At 33.2% G+C, this 20,112-nt stretch overlaps 2 protein-coding genes across 4 annotated transcripts in view; one reads left to right on the forward strand and one right to left on the reverse strand.

Moving 5' to 3' along the window:
• Positions 1-14,560, forward strand: part of LOC105229117 (G-protein coupled receptor dmsr-1) — a 283,338-nt gene extending 268,778 nt beyond the window's left edge. For all 3 annotated transcript variants that reach the window (XM_049453470.1, XM_049453471.1, XM_049453469.1), the window contains 2 exons: positions 6,634-6,846; positions 11,078-14,560. In XM_049453470.1, the coding sequence (XP_049309427.1) occupies positions 6,634-6,846; positions 11,078-11,399 (535 nt within the window). In that variant the 3' untranslated portion in view covers positions 11,400-14,560. The remainder of the gene's footprint in view (positions 1-6,633; positions 6,847-11,077) is intronic.
• LOC105229116 (uncharacterized) lies at positions 516-1,502 on the reverse strand. Its single transcript, XM_011209207.4, has 3 exons — positions 1,416-1,502; positions 1,105-1,359; positions 516-921 (listed from the first exon to the last, which is right to left on the reverse strand). Exons 1-3 carry the CDS (start codon positions 1,461-1,463, stop codon positions 760-762), a joined length of 465 nt encoding a protein of 154 aa, XP_011207509.2. The 5' UTR covers positions 1,464-1,502; the 3' UTR covers positions 516-759.
• Positions 14,561-20,112: the final 5,552 nt, after the last annotated feature.

A 20,112-nucleotide genomic window follows, 5' to 3' on the forward strand; every position in this document is an offset into this window, starting at 1 on the left:
ATCGTTATCTTGAGTCCAATTTTCGATGACTCGTTCGAGCATTTCAACTGGTAAATGGCGAATGACATGCTTGGTGCTTTGCTCCAAGGCGTGAATCGAAGCGGTATTGCTGGCATACACTTTGGACTTAGATATCTCTACAGAAAAAAGTCTAACGATGTGATATCACATGATCTTGGTGGCCAAACGATCAGCCCAAAATTGTCTGCTCACCGAAGTGTACTCAATTTTGCTTGTTTACATACGCAATGAGCCAGAAATGGCTCTCATCGCCGAACAAAATTTGGTTCAAAAACGTCGGATCTTCTTGGAATTTTTCATAAGTGAAGCGATGCCGATGGGGAAGGACGAGCGGCTTCATATATTTCTTCACTGGGTGCTGGACGTGGTCTATTCGGTGTTGTTTGATCAACTTGAAAGCAGCTTCTTGATAAGTTATACGGCAATAAAAAAAATATTTTGTTGGCTCTGAACAGTTGCCTAAATTTGAAATGTCTGTAACCTCTAACACACCGCTGCCTTTATTCAGTAGTATAAATTGTGGTGTACGGCTACTAGACAAGCGTCAGTTGCCATACATAATAAGAGTCTAAGAATTTATCTTTGATTTCTATAGAACCAAATCCAGTTTAAGGATTTTGCATATTTTCTTCTAGCTGGCACACTGAATCTAATTACTAAATTGTCGAAAGCTAAGTAAAAATTTCTTGATTTTTTTATTTTTAGTCATATTTTACAAAAATATACTAATAATACCACTCACATGCTGGAACAATTCTGATTTAATACAGCCAATAATTTCTTGCGAGTTTCTATAATACATTTTATGAATTCAATATTATTGGTAGTCTCGACATAACACTGATTCATTTCGGCTTCTTTATATAAACGCATACGTTTGTTGATATCATAACCGATGAGCTGTGATATAAAAAATATATGTAGTAAATTAAAAAAATCAAAATAAGATAAATATTTTGATATGTAATTTTTTTAATAATTATATTAAGTGCTGTTATACATATATGTTTCTCTAGCATACTTTTATGCGCCAATCTTTTTATTCCTTCTAAAAACCTTTTTTTAATGAGTATTTGCACTAACCAGTGGCATTTCCATTTCACTTTGACCATCACTTAAGGCGCATGTTTTGCCATTGCTTTCGCATTCCACCAATTTATTTCGGAATTTGTAAAACATTTCAGCTTCGGTTTTATACAGCTCGTAGACATCACTCTTTCCCGCTTTTTGGCTATATATTTTACGGCACTCTTCACTCATGTCATTCATATCGGATTCCATTTGGAAATCGCAAGTATACCAAAAGTTTACGAGTTCACTTTGCTCGCCGCTACAGATCTGCAAAGCTTTTGCTTGTGATGTTCTCTCGAAATTGTCCAGGAAATAATACTTACATAGTGAGGGCTTATAAAAGATACTAGTACAAAGAGAATTTTGATCATATTTTCGTTTAAATATATTTAAATAACAATGATGAAAAGAAAATGTTTCTGAAATACTTTTGACATTATACATTTTTATTTATTACACCAAAAAAATAAATAATAGTGTCAAAGTCAAAACAAATAGAAAGCACATGTTCATTGAATAGACCGATCCGAAATCGGGGAGAGGAAGCGGTATTTCTAACCAAATATCGTGCGCGGGATCATTGCGAAAGGTGGAAAAGGCTCAGTTTTATCAAACACACAAGAGAGATCGTTCAAGACATGCCTCGTTCAGGACGACCTTCGACCTCTTCAACTGATACGATCTAAATATGAAAAAAGTGAAGGATATGGTACTTGAAAATCGTCAGGCAAGTGTTAGAGAGATGGCAAGATAGCTCGACATCTCTTGCGAGTCCGTTCGAATGATTTTGGTGGATATATTGGGTATAAAACGCGTTCTTGCTCGAGTCGTTCCGATATCTTTAGATATGCTTAATCGTGCAAACCTCGATCCCACATTAGCATTATAACTGGCGATAAAACATGGGTTTATGAGTTTGATATCCAAACAAGTCAACAATCATCGGAATGGAGGGAAAAAAACGAGCCGAAACCAAAAAAACTACGTCAAAGCCACTCAAAACTCAAGGTGATGGTCATTTTTTTATATAATTGTGATTTGGTACATCTGGACTTTTTTCCGGAGGGACAGAGGGGTTATATTTGGCCGTTTTTAGTCGATTGAAAAAATAAACCAAAATTCGCTAAAGAAGCTGAAGGCTACCCGAAAAAGTGCTTATGAAAAGTGTTTCGTGGACTGGAAAAATATTTGGCATATTACAATATATCTGGTTGGGATTACTTTGAAGGCGTCAAAATAAATATTGATGAATAAGTAAATATTTTGCGTTTTATTTACAATTTCCGTGTACTTTTTTGACACCGTGTACCACATATGGTATATATAAGTATACATCTACAATTTTTGCATTTACTTACAACATTTTTTATTTAACCTCAATTTGTATGTGAAAATCAAAAATATTAAATAATTTTATTTTTATCTTCTTCAGAAATATTTTTCTCACGACATTTGGGGTGGGCTAACCCTTTTATGTCTCAAAGATGCTGTAATTTCTTTGATTCCTTTCCCAGTGGACTTCCACCAACTATGAATGTTTTCACTTTTTACCATTTTCAAGGTTCAAGGCTTAGTTTCCGAAAAGGGCAACATAAAGTATGAACTCTTCCAATACTTGAGAATTAGTTAATTCAATTTAATTTAGTACATCGTATTAAAATCATTATATAGAAAGTAAATAAATATCAATAATGATTGGAAAAACTGCACCTTGAGCTAAGGAAAAAATGGCACATAAACGATAAAACAGTAAGCACGCATGAACCACGCTGCTTCTTCTTCAAACGCATTGTTTGCTATTTGTTGATGAATTGTCCTAGGCAATCATAAAAGGGTGGTAAGAAGATATTTCGCTCTCCCTTGCAATGCATAAATATCGGAAAATTCGAAAAATACAATAACAATTATTGTGAAGCAGGTAATACAGTAACACAGTATTTAGTATTTGTTATTTCAGGAACGGCGTGAAAAATCGGAACTAATATGTGTTGCTTCAATGAAATGATGACTGAAGCATGTGATGGCACAATAATTTTCCTTTGCGTTTATACTTCGATTATGCTGCGCTTTGTAAAGTTTTTTGGGAGCAACTTGACAATTGGAACGGATTATGACTACTAATAAGATGATAATGAATGAATTGGAAGACAATCATATACATTTGTATATTTGGAACATGCTCATGTGTGTCTGATAAAGAGATGATGCCAGTTAATTCGCTGTTGGGGTTTCAAGACAATGCAATACTCTTTACCTTTTGAATTTATTCATTTTCAGTTTTTTTTATGAGAAGTTAGTTCTAATATTGTAACTGGGGTAGTGAAATAATCAAAGCAGTATTAATGAAATTAATATTAAAAGAATAATCTATTATTTACTACATTTAATATACTATATATACATAACATAAAGTATTTGTTAATATGTTTGTAATGTTGCATAAGACTCGTAAAATAAAATGATGTTTTTAATACTTAGGTCAATCGACCGAAGTTCACAAAATTTTCTTTTATTTCGCATGAGAATCACTCGCATTATATCTGGTGACAAATGATGATGATCGCAATGTAAATGGTGATAAATGGATTACTCCAAATTTAGAAAAAAGAAATATGGTACTCTGAAAATTATCCAGCATATCATTGGTAGCCTGTCCTGGGCTTATGAACACTTGGCAATTGAAGATAATATTTGTTGTTAAGTCCTTGTGCATTCATGAAGAGGAGTTCGAGTTCGAGGCTCGTCACATCTACAGCGTTGTTTTTTAATTTTTGATTTTTCCTGTATTTTGTATGTAAAAATCATGCAGTTATACAAGGCGATCATAAATGGCCGCCGTTGCTTTACAGTAACAAAAAATTTGCTAGATTTAGTGTTGTTTTAAAGAGCGATTGTGAGATCGGAACGGATTTTTGTTGCTAGAGAGATCTGTTCAGCAAAAGGACAGCTGAGAGTTACAATGCCTTCAAAACTCTTACTGCGCTGGTTTGGGTCCCTAGTAGAAAACGATACTTTTAGTACTTTACATGGAAAATTTCGCTTCACTTTTTTTATTTCTTTTCTTCATATGACATTATCTTCATTGTACAATAACAAAATAAACGCAACTTTTAGTGTCTAGTGACATGAAAGATGAGGAACGAATTTTTGTTGCTAGATCATGTTATTGAAAAATCGACGACTGCATTTTATGCGCACCTGTTAGAAAAAAGGAAATTAATTCGGTTTTTCAGAGTTATTTTTATAATACACACATACATAGGCCGCTTTCATACAAACCTTTTTTTGTCTCGAATATCACCACAATGCACCAGGCAATCATAACAGAGAGAGAGAACGTGCAAAATCGATATCGAAATTCGAACATTTTTACATTTATTGTTGTTTAAGGAACGATATGAGAACTGAAACAAATGCATTTACTGGGATAGTGAGTGAGAACTGAAACAAATGCAAGTTGTGGAAATGATAGTGGAGAATAAGTGAGTGAGACACCTACTGCGCTGTTATGTGCGCTTAGTAGCAGGTGATGTTCATCTAGAGGCAGTTTAGAGTAAAAAACGTCGTTGAAAATTATTTTAATGCATTGTTGAGTAGTCTTCTTCTGAACTAAAATAATTAACTTACAACTATAGCCTTAACCTACGCTACCGTCGCTGCTCTCGCTGTGGCTAGTACCTGTCGTAGACGTTGTGAGTGTGTTGAGTCAGCGAATGCCACGGTCTTTGCTGTTGGGGTTGGGCTACAATGTTTAGCATTGTCTGTGATCTATGACAGACCATACAGACTGTGTAATTTGACTGCTAGCGTTCTGTGTTAACTTGCATATAGAATTTATTGCTCCAGATCCTTAATGTTACTTACCGGTCTACCATATCATGAAATAAAATTGCTTATTATTTAATGTTTATACATACTTTTATTAACCTCATCATATGAATCTTTGATTAACAAAGAAATATGGTTACCAAAATATGATCCTATCGGTTGAAGATATATATTTATAATAATTGGCTGTTGATCCTAGCAGTTAATACCGCTGTTTGAGAAGATTAAGCCAATTAATGTTTTAAACACTTTTTAACCGAAAGTTGGAATTTTAAGTCAGTCTTCAAATTTATTTTGGCAACAACTAGAATATATCCCCATTACCACTGAAATCGATTACCGCATTGAGCTTCGGATAACTAGAAGAATAAAATTGTATGTAAATAGTTATGTTAATTAGGTAATACTAAATTGTCCTGTATTTAATTTTTCCAAATATTTCACACAAAATGGCAAGGTATTAGATATACATACATTGTGACACAAAAGTACCCGGAATTTGAAAATAAAATGCAAACGATTTAATTATTCATCAATATTTATTTTGTCATCTTCAAAATAATTTCCGTCATATGCAATCTACTTAAACCAACGATTTTTCGAGTCCTCGAACACTTTTCATAAGCACTTTTTGGGATGGGCGTCAGCTCCTTCAGTGAATTTTGTTTTATCTCTTCGATCGACTGAAAACGGGTGCCACGGAGCTGCAATTTCAGTTTGGGGAACAAGAACACATCACAAGGAGCCAAATATGGTGAATGCGCTGGTTGGTCGATGCTATTCTTTGCATTTTTGGCTTTAAATTCGGACTAAATCGTGGCTCGATGCGATGGTGCATTGTCATCGAGTAAAGTCCATGAATTGTACTTCTACAATACCGGCCATTTTCGACGAATGTTCGCACGCAAACACCTTAATGCAGCCAAATAGAACTCCATATAAACCGTCTGTCCCACCGGAGCAAATTCAAGATGCACCAAACCAATATCGAAAAGAACAATGAGCATCACCTTGATTTTTGAGCGGCTTGGGCGTGTTTTTTTATTTTTGGTTTCTGCTCGTTTGAATTCGCGATTAATCATGTTTAGAGAGACCTTTTTACGCTACTCATTTGGAAACAAAATTCAGCTTTATCGGGACGAGTTAAGCAAGAACGCTTTTCGTACCCAAAATATACACTAAACTCATTCGAGCGGACTCGCGGGAGATGTCGAGCTCTCTTGCCATTTCTCTAACACTTGGCTTGACGATTTTCAAGCACCAAATCCTTCACTTTTTTAATATTTTTACTAGTTGAAGAGTTCGTCCAGAACCCGGTTAGAAAGACAAAATTTGAAGAAAATTCTTTGTTCGATATTTTTATGCATTCTAAAAATCGGAGCTGCTGTAAACAAAATGGCTGACAGAACGGGCTCACATTTGCCATAGTAATTAAGCACAGTCCTACCAACTTAGTAAGATATATATTTTTGCAATATCATTTACCCGGAGAATTTAATTACAATTTCCGTGTGCTTTTTTGTCACAATGTACGTTAGCACAGGTTAGAAACGTAAGTGTTGTCATGTTGTATGAACAATTGGCTCAGTTTGTTCGGTTCCGTACTCTCCAGGCCACTATTATTATTGAATACAATATACATATATGTATATCAGTACCTTATATAATAGAATAAAATATTCTATAAATAATAAATTTATTTTTTCCCCCTAGAATCAACTTTTGGATACACTCGGTGATAATTAAATTGTTGCCCTGCTGCATACTAACCGTTATCAGCTTCATATTAGTACGAGTGCTATGTGAGGCGTCGAAGCGAAAGCAAAAGCTGAAGGACTACAACAATCCTAATAAAACTGGCAGCGCCAACGGTGGCGCGAGCTGTGCCGGGGAAATTCCTTTAACGGAGCAGCGGCACTCACAACGGTGCGTATGAGTGACATTTTGTTGAAAATTTTAGAAAAATCTAATTTTCATTATAAAATGATCTACAGCCACTGAAAAAAACCTATATTAAAAGAAAAACGACAGTTCTAATCAAAAAATGGCAAAAAAAAACAAAAAAAATTTACAATCATTTACAATCAGTATTTCAAGATTTTTTAATACACTATCAATTTTTTAATTCACTATCAATTAAACCACAACAAACAAAGCTATGCAGAAAGCTTAAAAAAGCAATCATTCTAATCTGATTGTTTGCGTTTTTGATGTTGTCATCTACTAAAGCTCGACGTTTTCAGTTAATCGTATACGAAATAGCAGCTAGTTTCGCTTGAACCATTAAAGCCAATTTGAAATTCCCGCAATCCATATTTCAGAGGTAGTAACCTCGCTTAGTGAATACAAGATAATCACAAAGTGTGCCGTGCAATTTTCTTTAAAAAAAAAAACTAGTTTCCAAGAAAATCAAAATCAAGGAATCGGATACGACTGCAGTCGTTTGATTTTCTGTGGAAATATTTCGCTGTTTGCATGCCATGAAATTTCTTTCAAATTTCTATGCAAGTGCGTTTTGTTACATTGAATTGTGGAGGTACATTTTGGAATATGAAATTATTTAATAAGAATTCTGCTGGTAACCGTGCATTTTCAGACTAAACTGCATTTTCAAAAACTAAAACCGAGTGTACATATAACATAAGATAATTTTGCAAAACTTGCAGCATGCGTCGCAAATTACTGAACCCTCAGTGCACCAGCCTCGAAAGTTCGAAAGTATGTTTGTACATATGGTCACCTAAAATGCAAAACAACGTAATACCAAAAAATCGTAATTGAGTTTTTTATTGCTTACGATTCACTACATCAGGTAAAATAAAACTTTCAGCTTCCGTTGTCAGATATAACCAATATATAACCAATATAAAACCATTTTATAACGAAAACTCAAATTTTCTTTGAATATGTATGGTTTGTTTTATATCTCCGCCTGTAAACTTATGAAAATTGTTGTTATGTTATTTTGCATTTAATCTGACGATATGTACATACATACGTCAGACAGGTGTGCTGAATGAGTTATTAAATTTAAAATGCTTTATTTTCGTATAAAATTTTTGAAAGGTAACAAAGCTCCTAATCCGCTTTTAATTTGAAGTATGTCGGGTATATGAGAGGCTCACACTCAGTACGAAAATCAGTTACTTTTATACAGTTTTTTTTAATAACTTCTAAGTTCTCACAAGTAATGGATATTTGAAGCATACTCTGTGTTCATGACAATAAACCGCAAGAAAAATGTTCGGGTAATGTACAAACAGCTGTCAAACACACAAGAATTGACATAGGGAGATCAAACTTTACACAAACATAAAAAAGGAAAAAAGGAAACATGTGTCGAATGGGTTCGCAATGAGGATAAATGGACATCAAGGCTAGCCCAAATTCAATAAGAAGGTATATAGAGACATGGAAGTAAATTTCATACCGGTTTAAAGTCACTGCTATAGCCGAATCAAGTGCATAATCAAAACCACAAAAACACTAGAAAATCACTTAAAAATGTTAAACAGGCACTGCTCTACACTGAAACGAACGATGAGCTGTACGAGATATATGACGACAGTGACAGTTCAGCGAATTGAGAGGTTTAAGCTCGCCAGATTATGTCCTCCGAATGGATGAAAACGTTTCACCCCCAAGAGTATTCGACACAGTACCCGCCGGGGAAAGCAGAGAAAGAAGAAGATATCCACTCCACTGATAAGGCTAGATGGAGAAGGAATCTTGGAATCTACAATTAGGGCCAAACGGCGAAAAGGATGAACGATTGAGCGTTTAAAAAAGCGAAGTTAAATACCTTGGCATTTACTAATATAGGCGTTTGGCATGAAAGCCCCACATTTCTGCAAAACTATTGAACCTCAAACTTAACTTGGTTATTGGGTAAAAATTCGAATCTATGGTTGGACCATAAAATCCTGCTATGAAATTCAGTCAACAAGCCAATATGGATATATGGGATGAATGGATTACAATTATGTTGTTCTGTCTGCGCATCTACAGGGTGATTTTTTAAGAGCTTGATAACTTTTTTTAAAAAAAAAACGCATAAAATTTGCAAAATCTCATCGGTTCTTTATTTGAAACGTTAGATTGGTTCATGACATTTACTTTTTGAAGATAATTTCATTTAAATGTTGACCGCGGCTGCGTCTTAGGTGGTCCATTCGGAAAGTCCAATTTTGGGCAACTTTTTCGAGCATTTCGGCCGGAATAGCCCGAATTTCTTCGGAAATGTTGTCTTCCAAAGCTGGAATAGTTGCTGGCTTATTTCTGTAGACTTTAGACTTGACGTAGCCCCACAAAAAATAGTCTAAAGGCGTTAAATCGCATGATCTTGGTGGCCAACTTACGGGTCCATTTCTTGAGATGAATTGTTGTCCGAAGTTTTCCCTCAAAATGGCCATAGAATCGCGAGCTGTGTGGCATGTAGCGCCATCTTGTTGAAACCACATGTCAACCAAGTTCAGTTCTTCCATTTTTGGCAACAAAAAGTTTGTTAGCATCGAACGATAGCGATCGCCATTCACCGTAACGTTGCGTCCAATAGCATCTTTGAAAAAATACGGTCCAATGATTCCACCAGCGTACAAACCACACCAAACAGTGCATTTTTCGGGATGCATGGGCAGTTCTTGAACGGCTTCTGGTTGCTCTTCACCCCAAATGCGGCAATTTTGCTTATTTACGTAGCCATTCAACCAGAAATGAGCCTCATCGCTGAACAAAATTTGTCGATAAAAAAGCGGATTTTCACATTTCGAACCGAACACTGATTTTGGTAATAAAATTCAATGATTTGCAAGCGTTGCTCGTTAGTAAGTCTATTCATGATGAAATGTCAAAGCATACTGAGCATCTTTCTCTTTGACACCATGTCTGAAATCCCACGTGATCTGTCAAATACTAATGCATGAAAATCCTAACCTCAAAAAAATCACCCGTTACTTAGTATCCATAAAGTACAACGATTCCAATAAAAAACTCTACGAGACCTAACAGGTGCAACCATAAAACACCTAGTAATCTTAAAATATCAATGGTAGACAAAAAGAGAAAACTACCTCGTAAAAATACCTTTTGAAACTGCAAAATCATCCTAATCCCCTAGCAAAAATCTTATCCTGCCCAGATAACCGAACACGTCTTCAGAGAAAGGATCTGTCATTATTAAGAAGAGCAGTGTTCTCTCTATTGTTCTTTAGTATTAATGGACTAAATGAGCAATTCATCAGTTATTAAGATTCTAAAACTTATCGTTAGATTCAAATTATGTTAGCAGTTTCCATAAATCGTTTCTTTGAAGACAAACAAAAAACGTAAATAGACACTTGCTTTAAGTCAAAATTAGTGCTCTGACTACATTCAACATATCACGGTTTCTTAGCGAAGGATATGAGAACAAAATTTAATATTCAAAAGCTCTGACCCCCTACGGCTTGCTGTAGCCGGTTAAATTCCTACTTATCTGGACTTGTCTCAGACGTACCCAACGAAGTATTGAACAAGGGTACAACGAATCTAGCACCCTTCGCACTATGGAAATAATTTATCGAAAGTTTTCCTTTTTTGCACCTTTCTTACTTTTACAGATCTCTCCTAAACTCACCCCACGAAGTACAACGAATCTAACATCCCTCAAACTTTGGACCACACTTATCGAGATTTTTCGTTTTCTGCAACTTTCCTACCTTTCCAGACCCCATTAACTTATCCTACGACGTGCGGGATGCAATGAATTTAACACCCCTCGGACTATGATCGGTATATTCGGTTATCGATTTTTTTTGCTTCATGCCCCTTTCCAACCTATACAAATCTCCCCCAGGACCTATCCAACGAAATACCGTATACAACGAATACAAAAACCATTATCCAATTTATCGGCTGTTTCCGGGTCATGAGCAAAGAAAATATTTCGACGAATAGGTTTTTGCATGAAATTTACATTAAAAGGTCTTACTATTTTTTGCCCACAGTAGTATATTGTGGAACTATGCGAAATTTTACGAAATACTTATATATCTTATTAAAATTAAAAAATATTTTTTCTCTAATGAAATACTAAATTGTGGAATAACTAATATATTAGTATAAGTTAAAGATACGATATTTTACAAACTTCTTCAACTTACTTTTGTACACTCCACAGTCCCCCGAAATGTGATCGTCGCACTGACCGCACCACAATGCTGCTGGTCGCCGTACTTATACTCTTCCTGGTCACCGAATTTCCGCAAGGCATACTGGGTCTACTGTCGGGTGTGTTGGAGAAATGTTTCTTCTTCGTTTGCTATCCACCATTCGGTGAAATGATGGATCTGCTGGCGCTCATCAATGCCGCCGTCGGCTTCGTGCTCTACGGGCTGATGTCAAAACAATTCCGCACAACATTCAAATCGTTGTTTTTCAAAAAGAATTTCGGCAGCATGGAAATGACACGATTGACGCGGGTCACCACGACGTGTGTTTGACTCCGGTGTGGAGGGTCACCTTAACTGCTTTAAATGCTGCAAACGCTGCAAGGACTGTGTCGAATGTTAAGCGGCTTACAACATACATGCAGACAGACATATGTAAGGATTAAAAACTGGGCAGCTTTGTCGACGACGGACTCTAATGCGTGTTCGGTGTAAGCATGCGTACGTTACACATGTATGTATGTGTGTGTGTGCGTGTGCTTATTTGTATATATGTATATGTCAACAAGATCATGTATATATACTTAGTGCGCATTAGCGGTTACTTAACAATTCGTAATTTTAGTTTGCAACGAATTTACAGTTATGTGCAATATAATATGCATATGTATCTATGTACATAAGTAGCTGCATATATGTATTGTAGAACAGTAGCAGTTTGTATTTGTAGCGCGGTGCTTAGCACTTTTGTATTTATGTATTTTTTACAGCATACCGCTAGAGTCAAGGTGTTCCTCCTGTTGGAAGATAAAAATGTTAATTCAACAGTAAGTTAGCTAAGTGCATATGTATGTACATATTAAGTGTGAGTGAGTGCTGGTTTTATGGAGTGTTTTATTCGCTCCTTAATTGAGACTGTCTGTTAATGTTTGATGAAAGTTAAATGTGTTTTTATATTTTAGCTTGTTAAGTTTTATAGTGAATTAAGCTAGATTTTTATAGATTCAGTAATTTAATGTTAATAATTAAGAAGACCTAAGTGTTAATGTACTGCTTTATACGAGAAATTCATTGAAAATATGAAGTATTAATGAAAATAAATAAATAAATAAACCGTGAAATTAAACATTTTGCCAAGCACAGCATTTGAAACATGCTAATAACCGTTAATTAATAAATTTGTGAACTAAATAGATATACCTATATTTATATTGTGGTGTCCATTATTACCAAAAATAACTTTTTTTACAAATGGCCGCTAAAGTTTTAGTTTTTGACCTAGGAACAGCATCCAACGCAAACAAGCTCTTTATTTTCAATGTAAACTTTGCCTAACTCATGCAGCCATAGACGTTTATTTAAACGCACTAAAAATGCTTGATATTTTTCCTATTAAACTTAAAGTATAGCTAAGAAGTGTATACAAAAATATGCTAAGTGATCACAGTCCTAACGATATACTCGTTGATCTCCTCTCGTCTTCGTGACGCCTTTATAAATGTGAAGAGTCAGTACGTAAAGCGAGTTTCTCATCCGAAGCTGCTTTCTTCATTTCATTGCGAGGGTTTAACCCAGCGCACAACTCTTAGCTCGCCTTCAAACGGATGTTTTTTATCTGACCAGAGGATACGTGGTCTAAGGCCGAAAGTCGTAAGCTGCTTGAACCATATGTAAAAGAATCGTTTCTGGCCACTCACAAGTGAATGACGCTTAGAGAATTTTCCTCACTTGCATGAACTTCTACACATAGCTTCATCCTCTCTCAGCTGAGGCTACTGAGTCTTTCAGGCTATAGCAGATCTTTGAAGTACCGAAAGAGACATTTGATTAAGTAGATGCTTTAAGTATAAAAATCATAAATTTTTTTCAACTTTTTTTAATTGTATGAGTAAGTATCGACAATTTAAAACCGAAATAAAATATTTGGATTATTAAAAAAATTTGGTCATGATCAAGGAAAAATCGTTAACTGCTTCGGAAATTGAAAAAATTAATTTTTTAATGAACAACACATGTCGAATCGCCATATTGCACTCAAAATTGGCGGATCTGAGACAGTTGTTCGAAATTTATTTAAAAAGCATGAAATTTATGACAAGAGACCAAAGCTACAAGGTGATAAAAAGCTGAGCTTTCGTGAGAAAGGCCGCAATCGTGACGAAGCCACCAAAAACGGGCAGGCATGTGCACAAATAAAAGAAAAATTATGTCCACCAAAACGATGAAACGACATATTGCGTATATTTTAATAGCAATCAGGGGCATAAAATGGAAGAAAATGGTTAGTTTGTCGAAGATGCAGAGAAGAGGTTGGCGTTTGCTCAAAAATATATTCACTAGAAGAAAAAGTGGGAATACGTGATGTTTTCGGATGAGAAGAAACTCAATCTTCATGGTCCTGATGGTTTGAGCATCTCTTGGCAGGCTACCGGCGAAAAACATGGCCAACGAATGAGGCGTAAGGCATTGGAAGGGGCTCTTTAATGGTATGGGGTGCTTTTATGGACAATCTTTGTTTGTCGACTGAGGACTTTACTTCTCTATTGCCTACTCAGTCCGAAGTAGCACGAGTTATTCTGCTTTAGATTTGGAGGCTGATATTGTTCTTGGTGTTAATGCTGGTTCGAAAATAAACGAAATTATCTACTACTTCGAAGCTAAAACTGTAAACAGTGAAGTGGGAGCCAAGTCACGGGTGCGACGACTGCTTCTTTGATGACAGGAAAAATTTCGCATTGCTCTCGTTCACTACCAGACGCATTTGCTTCGCTTGCTTATTCAGTTTGGAGAAATCAGAACTAAATGACTGAGTATGCACCAAAAAAACAATGCATTTCTACCCTTATTTCTTATAAAAAGTTTCTACCCAAAATAAATTATTTGAAAAAAAAAATTAATTAATTAAAAATATTTTTAAAATGATCACCCAATGCTGGGTGCTATTGCAAAAAAAAGTATGTAAATGCGTTTAATCAAATGTCTATGACTGTATCTCTTTTCCCATGTGAATAACATGTGATTTTTTGATCATTTGGAATAATTTTTTTTCCAAACCAAATAAACCTACAACTTTTAAAAAATTATATTCAAACACAAAATCTTCTGCCTTCCAAAAAAGTCGCGCTATTTTTCATAAAAACATTTCTTTAAAAGTTTTACGCTGTTAAAGTTATATATCAGCCCTTGTATATGAATTAATGCAGTACACAATGTCGTATGAGCAACACAGAATGCATAAATCACTTGTATGAATGCTCAATACATTTGATGTGTAACTTAGATTTCATTGATTTAAAAATAGAATATCATTATTTTAAAGTTCAAGTTCATTGATTGAATACGAAATATGAAAAAATTCCACCTGGAAGAAGGAATATGATTTAGACACGGTTTAAATTGAAAATAAAACGCTTTTTTGCGTTAGATGCTTCACTTTAGAGCAAAACCTGAAATTTCAGAGGACGTCTGGAGAAACAAATCAATTTGGGCCATAATATACATAAAAAATATCTGTAACTATATACTAAATAATATATATTATATATGTATATATTAGTTTATTAAACAGAAAATGATAAGCTCAAATAATTTTACGAAAAAAGATTAACGATAAAAATATTGATATGTGTAAGTAATTATAATAATTAATTAACATAAAATTATCTAAAATAATTAATTAATACGTAGTTATATAAAATAATTGAAAGATAGTTGTATAAAAATGCATTGAATTTTTATTCATTTATAAAGTGTTAAATAAGTAGCTTTTAAGCTTGTAAAATAAATAAAATAATAACTTAAAAAATCAGTTTTGTAATAAAACCGTAAATACTAAACATGTATATGCAGTTCTGTGCTACGAAGCCTATAGATAAACCAAATTTGAATTTCAAAAATTATAAAAACATTAACTAAATAACATTACATAAATACGAAAGGATTATATAAATGAGCAAATATTTTCATACATAAAAAAAATAGAAATAATTAATAATAAATTAATATTAATAATAGTATAAAAATTTAAAAATAATATATGAACAAAAACAAGCAACAAATTTTTTCAAAACTTAAACGAAATAAAATTGTTAAGTACTTTTTGTTGTGTAAAAACTTTTTTTTTGCATTTATAAGCCGAAATTATTAAAAGTGCAGTTATTTTTCGAAATTCGCTCCATACTTTAACTTTTTAATACGCAAATACGTAGTCAACAATGCAGAGGCGGTTCAACTCCTACACTAAAACCAATGGCCACTAAGGCTAAGGGGCTAATAACTTTCCCTTATTATTTCTAAATAAACATTTGAGCTATTTCACTATTTTTTATTGATAAAAAAAACGATATCCCTTAAGAGCCAAAGAGATATTAAATTTCTGCACTTAATAAAGTAGTAAGACTTTGTTCACATTTTAAAATTCTTAATTTAGTCTTCAAAATCTTAGTCGGTCCCTTAAAGTAATCTCATTTGACCCAATACACTTGTGCCAACATATTTTCCAATCTTTGATATAGTTGTTAAATTGCCGGAATATCCTTCAATGCGCGTAGCAATTCAAGTTTGATGTCTTCATTAACTCAAAACGGTTTTCCCGGAGGGATCGTTTGAGTTTGCAGAATAACCAGAAGTCAAAAGGAACTATGTCAGGTGAATACAGTGGTTGCGGCATGATATTGGTTATACAATTGCTGAAAAACTCACGAAGAACCGACCTCTTTTCACGAATAGCTTCGCACACACGACCTACAACACTCAAATGGTATTCCTTGTTGACAGTTTGTCCAGTCGGAAGAAATTCGGAGTGAATCACACCTCAATAGTCTAAGAAAACTGTCACTATAACCTTGATTTTTGACCTGCTTTGACGTGTCGTTTCCGGGTCGAAAGTAACTATATATTCAAGACTCATCGCCAGTAATGTAAACATATTTCATGACATGCTGGTAGTCGGAAACCACTGTTTCACAAACGAACGAATCTTGCTTCCACTTTTCTTAGGTCCAAGTTTCTTTAAAAATGGATAGAGCGATGGTACATATATCAATGGAGAGGGGAGGGATGCCGGAAAAAGAGAAAGGGAATTTCAAGGTCAAGGTTTACCACAAGTGCGGCAATAAAATCAGTCTCATTACTTAATTGTCAAACCTCGTATACTATATGAATACAATCCAGTTTCTAACCTGCAATTAGCTCAAACCGCCCCTGCATGTGACACAACATGAGTCATTATTGCAGTAATTCGATTTTTTACACAATTACCTTAAGTTAAGTTACGAATTCTTCACTTGAATTACAAAAATGTATTTTAATTAAAAAGTAAACGAAACCAATTGCATTTTTTGTTTGAAGTAGCGTTCCAAGGTACACTACAGCAGTATCTAAGCAGACAACGATCATTTTAAGCGCGATAATAAGTAATAAGTAATGTATATATGTAAGTATTTGTATATAAGACATATAATTACCAATACATAGTTGTCAGTCTCTGAATGTTTGTAATGAAATAACACTTAAAAAGTCTAATTAGAATTTGTAAGCATTCTTAAGATATACACAAAAAACCATCCAGTGCAGCATACGCCTTCTTAGTGAGCCCCATAGAAGTGTATTTTGCAGTTGGATATTCAGTAAACACTTGAATTACACTTAAGTACCTACAATAAATCTTAAAATGAGACTAAATATATATTTATTTATATATGTGTACACACTAAGACCAATTAACGAAAATTTGACTGCAGGCAGGTGTACATATGAGTGTATGCCAGGCAGTCACTTCCAATTTATTAGATACAACAAAAAGATAAAAAATATAATAGCTGTTCTTGTTGTATTTATAAGTACATAATAATAATTGTCAATGGTTGTGGGAGAATTTTTGCTTTTAAACACAATACACTGTTCAATTGGTAAATAGCGCCTATTAGTGAGTATTTCGGTTTCAAAACAATTTATTTATATGAATTTGTTAAAAAAGTAAAAATATGCATTAATATTAAAGTAATCCTATAATAATATTTATATTGCACATCGGCAGAAATATTTTTCTAATAAAAATTTATTAAAAATATATTGAAAATTTAAAACATGTCATATGTAAATAAAACGGAGCTGTTAAATTATGATTACTAATGGTAATGCTTGGTGATAAGTGTAATTTTTTATGATAGTTGCCATTATTTGCACTCCTTATCATTAAAGATATATGCCAGTAAAAAAAGTATAAGTGTAAGTATTACTCATATAGAAAAAATTCACAATAATTAAAAATTATGATTATTTTTAAATTACTTTCAATTACAATTGATTACTATCAATATTGATATAACATATATTATTATGATTGTCGAGAAACAAGTCCGATGATTCAAAATTATGATTACTTTTTAATTACTTTAAATTACAATTAATTACTATCTATGTAATTAATATTATTTGCAATTATTTTCACTTTTTATCTTCAACGAACTATTACTATCACAAAAATTAATTTCAAATATTACTCGATATACGATAATCAAAAATTATGATTACTTCCTAATTACTTTTAATTATAGTTGTGTATTTTATATATTGATATAAACTATATTATTAAGAAAGTTCGCTAATCAGAAATTATAATTATTTTTAAATTATTTTCAATTACCATTGATTACTATCTGTATTCATATTAAATATATTAGTATAAATGATTGTCGAAAAAAAGTCCGAAATTCAAAAGTTATAATTACTCTTAAATTACCTTCAATTACAATTGAGTACTATCTAAATTAATAAAAAAAATATTATAATGATCGTGGAGAAAATTTCGATAATCAAATATTATGATTATTTTTTTAATTAATCGATTTCAATCGATTACTATCTATATTAATATAAAATATTAAAATATATTTTTATGATCGTCGAAAAAATTTCGATAATCAAAAATTATGATTATTTTTTAATTACTTTCAATTACTATCTATGTATAATTAATAATTATGTTTGTCGAACTAAAAAAAAAATCATTTAGATTCTTATCTATAAAATGAATTTGCATCTCTAAATGATAGTAATTAAGAGTAATCTAAAAGTAATGGAAAACTAAATTAATTATTTTCGTTTTATATATATTTTATTTATTATTTCAACTATTCATTATGTCTGAAATAATTTATCATAACAATTAATTACCGAACTCAAGTAATTGCTTTTAATTACCGAACGAAATTTAAATTTAACAGCTCCTAAATAATTAGTCATTTGTATATTAAACTTTGTAGGCATAAGTGATAAAGTAAAAGTGTAAAAAGCATCAAGCACCCACATAATGCATTTGTGTGTATTTTGTATGATAAAAATTAATAATCGTGATTAATATTTTGAAAACATTAAGGTTGAAAAATAAAAATGAATTACGACTATGTATAGATATACATACAAAATGAACAAAGGAGTGTTTTTCTTTTGTGGCAAATTAAGTAATAGAGCTAATCTTAAAAAAAAATAAATAATTTTCCCTTAACTGGTTTTTGAGAAACTTCGACATTGAGGCAACCAAGAAAAAGAAAATGAAGGAAACGAAATTCCTTGTAAAAAGTATTTTTCACCGAATTATTTGTAATTACAATAAATCCAAAAACGTTACAATTAGACTTGTTGAGCATTTCCACAACAATGGATATCTTAGCTTTTCTGAAAATTGGCTGCGGTTGCATATATGGAGAACAATTCAAAAATATTTGAAATTAAAGGAGTAATATATATCCATTATTGCAGCAAAGGTCAACCAAGAGTCAAGCACTGATACCGCCGCTCGTAAAGTGCCGCAACAAAATTTCCTTTATAGATATTCAATAGTAAATATTATTCTAACTTTGAAACTGAGCGTACCATTTTTCGCAGAATCCCTATTCCTAACCACTATCAATGTTCTGCAAAGCTTTCAATTGCAGATAAATTTTTAGTAAAATCAATAAGTTTATATCTGCTCCTGATTCGAAGAAATTATTTGCTTGCATTTGGCATCCGTTTCATTGGAAACCGAAAAGGAAATGGCTTTTCTGCGTTTTGTTGTCTTCGAGCTTAAGTGAAGTGTAACTAAGCTGATTTAATTTTAACATTTCGAAGAAGCAACCATTGTATCACCGATAAAATGAAAGTAAGTAATTTTCAACATTATTTTAGACTGCTTTGAGTGAAGTATATGTAAGTATACTCGTATGAAGATTTGATTATAATTAGACTAATTTTTCTTGGTTTTTTATTTTCGCATAATTTCCAGCCGAGTTGTGGTGAACACGGCAATGTGTTGTTTTCTCAAGACGTTCTGGGAGAATCTGTGTTACCGCCTTATGTTTCCATATTTCTGCAATATTTCTGCATGAAAAAGATTGTCAAAGGTGTGCTCAATAATGTACAAAAGGTCCGAATAAAATAGTCAATCCATATTTAAAAAATAAATTCGCAAAAAAAACATTTTTTCTTACCTTCAAATCCTAAACGCTCCTTTAAATACAACGCATAAAGAAATCGCAAGACTTGTTAGGTTTTCTGAGGGCGTAGTTTCGAAAATAAGACAATCCATGCGCCCTTTATGTGTAAAAAACATTTATGGAAGCAATCAAATTTTGAAAGTTACACTGGAAAGGCGCACTTGGTGTGCATGAAAATGTGGTCGAATTAGGTGGGATCGCTTTCACAGGCATGAAATAAATGTGGCAAGTAAAGCTATCAGGAAGAAATAGCGGAATAACGAATTCCACGAACGTTTCAAAGTAAAAAAAAAACACTTGACAAAACGACATCGTAAATAGAGACTCCAATTTACAAAAAATATAAACCTACACCTAAAATGACTGGAAACTGGTCATATAGTCGGGCGAAACAATAATAAACCGTCTTGGAAAAATGGATTTGGAGACGATTTCGTTAACGTTTGGCTAGCTGTATTGTTCAACCAACGATAAAATTTGGAGGTGGTACTGTAGTGATATGAGGTGATGGGAGAGTAGGTCACGGTTGATATCCTTTAACACGGTTTGTGTAGTAGGCTACAAGTGTG

This window comes from Bactrocera dorsalis, chromosome 3 (assembly GCF_023373825.1).
Source record: "Bactrocera dorsalis isolate Fly_Bdor chromosome 3, ASM2337382v1, whole genome shotgun sequence".
NCBI lineage: Eukaryota > Metazoa > Arthropoda > Insecta > Diptera > Tephritidae > Bactrocera > Bactrocera dorsalis.

Excerpts from the sequence above, each read along its gene's own strand:
- LOC105229116 (XM_011209207.4), bottom strand. The coding sequence starts at position 1,463 with ATGATCAAAATTCTCTTTGTACTAGTATCTTTTATAAGCCCTCACTAT. Across the intron at positions 1,360-1,415 it reads CTTTTATAAGCCCTCACTAT|ATCTGTAGCGGCGAGCAAAG; the intron begins GTAAGTATTATT and ends AAAGCTTTGCAG. Across the intron at positions 922-1,104 it reads GTGAAATGGAAATGCCACTG|CTCATCGGTTATGATATCAA; the intron begins GTTAGTGCAAAT and ends TTTATATCACAG.